This window comes from Chlorocebus sabaeus, chromosome 8 (genome assembly GCF_047675955.1).
Source record: "Chlorocebus sabaeus isolate Y175 chromosome 8, mChlSab1.0.hap1, whole genome shotgun sequence".
Lineage (NCBI taxonomy): Eukaryota > Metazoa > Chordata > Mammalia > Primates > Cercopithecidae > Chlorocebus > Chlorocebus sabaeus.
Genome location: NC_132911.1, coordinates 90,374,889 through 90,383,674, shown reverse-complemented (window position 1 = coordinate 90,383,674; position 8,786 = coordinate 90,374,889). Strand labels below are relative to the sequence as shown.

General features: G+C 37.4%; 1 protein-coding gene across 5 annotated transcripts in view; it reads right to left on the bottom strand.

The window, feature by feature from the left end:
- Nucleotides 1-1,452: 1,452 nt before the first annotated feature.
- CPNE3 (copine 3) overlaps nt 1,453-8,786 on the bottom strand; it is a 47,790-nt gene continuing 40,456 nt past the window's right edge. For all 5 annotated transcript variants that reach the window (XM_038000321.2, XM_038000322.2, XM_008001026.3 and 2 more), the window contains 3 exons: nt 7,895-8,028; nt 6,560-6,796; nt 1,453-4,618 (listed from right to left, as the gene is read on the bottom strand). In XM_038000321.2, coding sequence (XP_037856249.1) covers nt 4,496-4,618; nt 6,560-6,796; nt 7,895-8,028 — 494 coding nt within the window. In that variant the 3' untranslated portion in view covers nt 1,453-4,495. The remainder of the gene's footprint in view (nt 4,619-6,559; nt 6,797-7,894; nt 8,029-8,786) is intronic.

The window sequence follows — 8,786 nt, the reverse complement described above, 5'->3', positions numbered from 1 at the left end:
CCAGGTGCTGCTATAAAACTTGGTGCTTTGTGAGCACCAATAAACGCTCTGGGAGCATCTGCTGATGAAAGACCAGAGATAGCTCTCCTTTCCCAAGCAGTAAGAAGTCACAATTCTGCTTATAATAATACTTGCCATCATTGCGGAGGAGGGAATCAACAGCCAAGCCAAAGTATACTTCTGTATGGACATTTCAACCTACTGTGGTTTTTCTGGAGAATCTGGCCAAATGTAGTGATGATCAAGAAGTGATGTTACTTGGTGATAAGTGACAAGGATGATGGTCTTGCTACATGCAAGGGTTTGGCCATCCTGGAGATCTGTTATCACCGGGTCTGAACCAGCCTCTGCACCATTAAGGAACCAACAAGATATGGGTCTACCAGACAATGTGATAGTGAGGCAGGAAAAGCTCAGAATTTGGAAACAGACCTAGAATCAGACACTTAGAAAGTATGTGACCAAACAGCTGAGTCTCTGCCAGAAGGTGACCACTATCAGCTCTGCCATCTGGCCTTTACCAAGGCAAAGCCACTGAGACTAGACCCACATTTGGTCACAGGGTTCCATATGGAACTCAGTGGGCTTCTGAACTCATCTGTCTGCCCTAAAAATATGGTCCTCTGGCTTTTCAAATGCACAAATATAATCACATCATTCATTTGCTTAAATCCATTTAGTGGCATCCCATTACCCTAAGCCTCAGTCTGAACTCCCTTACCTGCCCCAAAAGGCCCTCAGGACGTAAACACCACCAACTACTCCACCTCATCTCTTAGCTCTTCTTTTACCACTTTCCCTCGTATACTTTATATTCCAACAAACTCAAACTTCTGTCCACTCCTAAAACATTCAACTCTATACTTGCTATTGGCCTGACAGCTTCATAAGTGCTTTTAACCTTCTTCACCCGGCTAACTTTCAGGTCTTAGCTTACATGGCACATCCTCAGGGAAGTGCTCCTTGCCTCTCAGATGGGTTAGGTCTCTCTCTACTGTATGTTGTTTCACACACAGATCTCACATCTCTATAATTACTTGCTCAATGTTTTCTCTCCCCCACTAGACCATTATTTCTACAAGTCAGCTACTGTGGCTGTCTTGGTCACCACTGGCAAAGTCCTGCCCAATGCCTATGACAAACGCAATTAAAAAATTTTTTTAAAGTTAGGTGGTTATACTATCCTTCTTAACATGATTGATAAAATGTGAGTGCTACATATCTCAGGCCATTCTAGCTATAAGCTAAGAATCTTTCCTTTACTGTACCCAGAAGAGTATCTTGGACCCACTCAATATCTTTTAAACAAATAAATCCCATAAAATAATATCCCCCAAATTGTTTAATTCAGTAAAATATGAAGTCGAGGCCACCTAAAACACTATATTTTATTTTTAACTTTTCTATTGTTTTGGTCACATGTAAAGAATAAAAATGAAAACAACACACTACTTTGTCACATCAAGAAATAACTTTATCCAAAAGGAATTCGAATGTAAGATATATTTAGCATCAATTCATATATTAGTAACTTATACATGTATTGTCAAGTATGACATCCATAAAAGCACAAAACAGTTTCTAACACGTTCCACCAAACTTCTGGCGTACTTTATGTGTCATTTCCATGACTACCAACCACACATACAGAGACTAGGGGATACTTAGTGAAGACGGCTTTCCAGGAAGTTTATAAAATTGAAAAAAAAAAAAAAAAAAAAAAAAAAAAAAAGGCATGTCAAAATACAGCATAAGTAGCAATGGGACCCTGAATTTACTTTGGAAAGATTGCCTAAGGCACCACTATAATGAACAGTTGTAAATCCCTGATCAGACTTCAAATTTTTCTGGTCTTAAAATGTCAATTCTAACCACAAAGTTAGGTGACTAGATTAGCTGGTATATTATTTCCTCTGTGCCAGCATCTGTAAGAAATATTACATCTATGCTGGACACTGTCACTCCAATACATATTAGTAATAGATCTGATTACATGAGGTGTGAAAGTCAGTATGTGTAATTTTTCTTTAAATGCATTTTAAGAACAAATAGCACTTGAATGAATGGTGGCACAACAGGGAAAAGGACTATTTTAATATAAAACAATATTAAATCAGCATGTAATGAGGTTGAGTGCTGAAACTGTGAAAACTGATAATTTAGAAATTATAAACGCTTTTATTCAAAATTGTAAAAAGATACCAATTACCCTAGTTTGCTGGAATCACAGTTCTTATGAATAATAGCATCTACTGATGAACATGATATGAATTAAATGTTTTTAAATTTTAAAACAATTTTAAAATAGAATAATTTTGATAAAATCAGAATATAAAATAATGAAGACCAAATCCAATGGACAGTGATTAACTGTTATTTGGATGAAGAAAACCAGGAATGCTCGTGACCAGCAGTTCCGAAGTACCTTGTGTAGGTGACTCAGGGGCTGCTGAGGAGTTGGTTAAGGACAAGGAGAATACGGCCAGTGACTGGGACCCTGCCTCAGCATCAAACAGATAAGCTCACTTCTGTGTTTTACTGTACATTGAGAATATATGTAAGTCATTTTTTTAAAAGGTTTCTTGTGATTAAAAGAGAAAATTCTGAAAACCACAGCAACATATCTATGCTGTTTCCAAGCATACAAAGAGAATTAGAACATCTGAGACAACTATGGTTCCAAACAATCAGAAGAAGGGTTAGTTTTCTTTTCTCCTATTGATAATGTCAAAATGATGTGTCATCTATTGAGCCATACTATGGAGTAGCAGGCTACTAGTTAGGCGCCTTCCCCAGTTAACAGCACATATCCAAAGGACAGTTAGCCAAGTGGGAAGGTGGTAGGTAAATGCTCACCTGGGCTAGGCAACCATCATAGCAAGCAGGTCCCCTCTCAGCCTGGCCTTGGCAATGAGCTGCTTCTGAGAAGCCACAGCTATCTGTGGTTGAGAGCTCATTCCCTTGAGGCATTGCAGAGAACAAGAGACATGGGCTGTGGGGCAGCTTTTCAGTAAAACTGAGAGGCACATCAACGTGGCACTGTATGCGTCCACTTAAGGATATATGATAAACATACAATTTCAAAAGGTAAATTATTAAAGATAATTGGCCAATGTATAGATATGCATAGTTTTTAGCACATAGGCCCTCAATAAAATATTACTGAATCTATTCCAAAAATGTAATGTTCACTAAGTAATACGCTGTAAAAGGTAAAATCAGGAAAAGAAATTCAACTCTTCAAAAAAAAAAAAAAAAAAAAAAAGCACCTAAAATCCACTCTATTTTAATGCAGCAGTTGGAAAAGTTTTCTTTTTTCTTTCCTTTTTCTAAGTTGCAGTAGGTTTTATACCTAATAAAGTCTGTTCTAGACATAGGAAATAGCGCATTATTAAATTGTAAAACGCAATTTTGATTAACAGATAACTGGTATCATAAGTTTAAAAATCAGATGAAAATGGCACTTAAAAAAAGGAAAAAAATGACTAAGTGGATCTATACAAATCAACGTGTGGGACCTTAGCAAGGAAAGTATAAAATTTTTTTTTAGTAAGTAGTTTTTCATTAGTTACAAGGAAATGGAATTCTGAATTTCACCTTATGTTTGGTCCTCTTATCTTTCCTGGACAAAACAGTCCTAACTGTTTTAACAAATCTCAATTAAAGTAATCTAATAATGTAGAATTCAGGACAACCTACCATCTGTGCATCTACAATATCCTGAAAGTCATGCTCAGTTAATGAAAAAAAAAAAAAAAGCCAAATCTGAACATGTTTACAGTTTTCCACAATAAAATAAAATATCTAGAAAGGCAAATAAAAATGGTTTACTTACATGAGGTTATTTTTACTTGTTGATTGTACATTTAAAAAACTGAGTATGTGGTTTTTCCTGCTCATTCAGTATTTTTCATAAAGTCCCAAGTTGAGTGCATGCTGTTTTGTAAACCATAGTGTCTAAACTGTAGCAAAAATCAGATGCACAGGAAGGTAATTTTTACCTTGCAGAAAAGCACTGTATACAGAGTGAGGAATAAATTTGATATCATATAATTTAAGGAGCTCTCATAACCAGGTATGGACATTGGCTTATAAAACATACACTGTGAATCAGGCACAGCAACCTGCAAACCACATCATCCCAACAGTTTTCCATTCTTCCTATTGAGAAACATTTAAAAACAGCATTTTTATCATATGAAAGTAAACAAAAACAACAACAAAATAAGCTTTCCTCACGCTAATTTCTAATTCAAAGAGCTTTACTGCAATTAATGTAAATCACTATCAATCACTGAATTGATTGGGCAGAGATGGACTTGGCACTGTCCCCCCAGAAGAGCCTAGAAAGAATGCTTTAAACAGATATAATCCATAGAGAAAGAGATTTACATCATAAATGCTGGGGGCAAAAAGTACACAGAATGACAGATACATGATTTAGGGTGAGAGATGGCATTGCTCCACATAACACAAAAGAATTCTGTTGAAGTGGTCACGGCTTCTGTTGTTTCGTGGCTGGGTTCTTGGGAGGAAGGAGTTTGTATGTATTGAAGTAGCCCACCACCTGCTGGGGAATCTCTGCCAAGACACACTGAGCAAGTGCTTCTTTTGGAGCCTTGTGAAAAACAAAATCAACGTGACTTTTATTAGCAACTGAATTTTCATAAAAGAGACTAGGGATACTTCAGCAGCCACTAAAATGAAGCAATTCTAATTCATAGGCCTGTACCTTTTCTTAGGAACAGTCCATGAAATATGGAATGACCTAACTAGCCAAAGTTACTTATGATTGCTATTACTATCCCTGTTAACATTTGTCAAGTCCTTTTTTGGTGCCAGCATTCTAACATTTGATGATTTTGTTGTTTTATAACTTTTAAATGTGGATCTTTCATTCACTTGGTGTATATATATTTTTTTACTTCTTTTTTACAATTACAGATTCATAGGAAGTTGCAAAAACTATAAGAAAAGGTACCATGTATCCTTCACCCAGATTTCTCCAAAGGTAACATCTTACATAACTACAGCATAGTATCAAAACCAGGCAGCTGACATTGGTACGGTTCACAGAACTTACTCTGATTTATAATTTTACATGTACTTATTTGTGTGTGTGTGTGTGTATTTCTGTATAATTCTATGCAATTTTGTCATCTGGGTAGATCTGTGTAACCATCACTACAATTGAGATACAGAACTGCCCCAACACCACAAAGATCCCTACCTAAAATTACTACTTTATAATCACAACACTCCACTTCCTCCCTTCCCATTGCTGGTGGGAATGTTAAATGATACAGCCACTTTGGAAGAGTTTAACAACTGCTTTGAGAATTACACATGCAACTACTGTATAACCCAGCAACTGTAGTCCTAGGTATTTATCCCAGAGGAATAAAAACTTACGTTTGCACAAAAACCCATGCACAGGCTGGGTGTGGTGGCGCATGCCTGTAATCCCAGCACTTACGGAGGCCGAGGCAGGTGGATCACTTGAGGTCAAGAGTTTGAGACCAGTCTGGCCAACATGGTGAAACTCTGTCTCTACTAAAAAATAGGGAAAAATAGCCAGGTGTAGTGGTGCACACTTGTAATCCCAGCTACTCGGGAGGCTGAGGCACGAGAATCACTTGAATCCAGGAGGTGGAGGTTGCAGTACTGTACTCCAGCCTGGGTGACAGTACTCCACTGTACTCCAGCCTGGGTGACAGAGTGAGACTCTGTCTCAAAACAAAAACAAAACAAACAAACAACAACAAAAACCCATGTATAAATGTTTATAGTAGCCTTGTGTATGAGAGAGAAAAACAGGCAACAGCCAGATGTCCTTCTGTGGTGAAACAGTTACACAAATGGTGGAGCATCCATACCATGGAATATGACTCGGCAATAAAAAGGAGTACTTGCAAAAACGTGGTGATTCTCGAGACAGTGATGCTGAGTAGAAGAAAAGCCAATCCCAAAAGGTTGCATATTTTATGATTCCATTTATATGACATTCTTGAAATGACAAAATTATAGAAATGAAGAGCATATTAGTAAGTGGTTTCTAAGGGTTAAGGAAGGGCTAGAAGGAGAAAGGAGGGGATGTGGCTATAAAAGGGCAACAAGAGGGATCCTTGTGATGCATCTCGATTATACCACTGTAAGTATCCTGGTTGTGATTCTGTATTATACCTTTGCAATATGTTACCACTGGAGTAAACCGGGTAAAATAGTCTTCTAAGAGATATTCATCAAACTAAACTTCCAGCTTGAGGGGGATTTGGCGTACACTTACATAAGAGTTTTTTCCAGCTGTTACAAAGGTAAAGATAAAATACTTGAGACAGTTGCAATACTATTTTAAAACAATTTATCATATAGCCTGTAAGAAGCACATAATGTACATCCTGAAGCAACACTGCCAAACCAAATCAGAGCTCTCAAATGGACAAAGGACAGTGTTCACACGTCCTCTAACCCTGCACACCTACTCAACTGCCTGGTTGTAGATGGGCAAAGGTCTGTGTTCACTCACTTTAGTGTTTGAGTAGGGAGGAGTGGTACTCACATTCTGGAACTGTCTGAAAGGCACAAACTGGACAATATCTCTGATGGCCACTTCGCCTGATGGGGAGCGGAGACTTCCACCATCACCATCCAGAAACTCCATGGCGCTAAAGTCAGCACCTCCAACTCCAACAATGATGATGGACATAGGCAGCCTGGAGGCATTAACTATAGCTTGTCTGGTTTCATCAAGGTCTGTGATCACACCATCAGTAATAATCAAAAGCACAAAATATTGCTGCCAGAAAAAGAAAACATGTCCACTGAGCAAGTCAAGCAATGGCTAATGGCATCTCTGCCTTGATAAGTCATCCCGTCTTTCTTGTTCATTTTCCTGCCAGTCTCTACCCTGGTTACCACTACGTAAAATATTCTAAGCTCCTCTGATGACAAGGAAATTGACTCTTAACAAAAACTGCAGGTTCATTAAAAGTGCAGCAGTCCACAAAATAGGGTTGGCAAAATATATGGAAGCAAGACATCTAAATGTCAAAGATTAACCTTTCAGTCAGGCTAGGAATAACAGTTTAACTCAAGTATTAAATATGTCAAGGAGGCAAGTGGAAAACTTCTTTCTCAGAAGAGCAAATAAATATAAAAGTATTAGAATTAGAATACAAAAATTTTACAAACTAAAATACAAAAAAAAAAAAAAAATAGATATGGTTTAAGTGATGAAATCATCCCCCAGATTGTGTCGCCCAAGATAAACCTTTTCAGAGAGCAGTAAAATGTTACAAGTAGTGACTCCATCTTTTGGGCCATTTAAGTCTAGAATAGGAATAAGATTTACAATATTAGCTAACATGCGTTGAGTGTTTACTCTGACCCAGGCATTGTGCACTTTATATGAATTATCTTATCTAACCTTTTCAACAACAGTATGAGGTAGTTTCCCCTAACTTACTTCTGAATATGCTGAAGCTCAGAGAGATTTGGTATCCACGGTCCAATAGGTAATGGTTAGCTCATTCAGATATCTTTAGTACAATAAGAAATCTTGTAACAGCATCTGATGTGGTAAGTTTTCTTAAGCCTTAATTTGTTATGTCTACTTCAAAAAGGTAGATGATATGCAATTTTTTTGGTAGAACCTATCTATGGAAGTTAGTTCAAAGGATAAAAGACTCATGAATGCCAAGTGTTGTTTTGCTGTTGCCTTATTTTTAACAATCACTAGTATAACCACAACAAAAGTTACTCGCAAATCAAGAGTCACTGTGCTATTGTATCTTGCCCTGACTTTGTATTATGACAAACCAAAAAAATAGAAAAATGGCACCACGAGCTGCTACCAATCCACATTCTTCCCTTTCCCTGGCCATAGAGCACTTACAGAAGCTGTCTGCTGTTGTGTGGCTGCAGCAGCAAACCTGGCCACATGATTGATGATTGGAGAAAAATTAGTTGGTCCATAGAGTTTTATCTGAGGAAGACAAGACCGATATGCCTCTACAATGCCTTGGATTCCTAGAACAAAAAAAACAGTATTAAAAATTCTCAAGCACAATGTGTTTATTCTGGCTAATTTGATTATATATATCAACATATAGTACTTTAAATAGTCAAAAGTTCTATATGCAGGAGTTCCTCTAAGCTATGTATTACATAACTCCATAGGTATGCTCCATTGCAAAAACCTATAAGCTCTGTCCTCCCCCAGTAGAAGGGATTTACTTTCATCTCAGTCAAGTTACTCATTAGTCTACAGTAGGACTGTTACATTTGTGCTTAATTTTAATACATGTTGGGAATGTGACTCTGATAGAAAACCATGAAAAAGGTTCCACACCATACAACGGATGATAAAAGGTAAGAAAGAGTTATTAATAAAATGAAAAATCATTTGCATATGTGGCCAGAGGTTCTACAAAAATACCAGATGGCAATAAAACTAATATTAATTCTAGTCAATTAACTGATACAAGTGTTTATTCAATAAGTTAAAGGTTAATCATTGTATCACAGACTGTATTAGTTCCAAATATTCACTTCCAAGTTATTTATCCATTTTGCTGCAGAAGCACTGATGTGTTTGTTTAGGGGTACTGCCCCTAAACCTGCTGGCACATTTTATAACAGAAAGTTGGACAGGACCATTTGATTAATTTTGACCAATGCATGTGACACCCATGCCTAAGCAGATGTCTTAAGAACTCCTGCCTGTTTTTTCCAGCTCTCTTGCTCCTTTCCTTGCCATAGGAGCAGCACATCCCAGATAAGGCTGT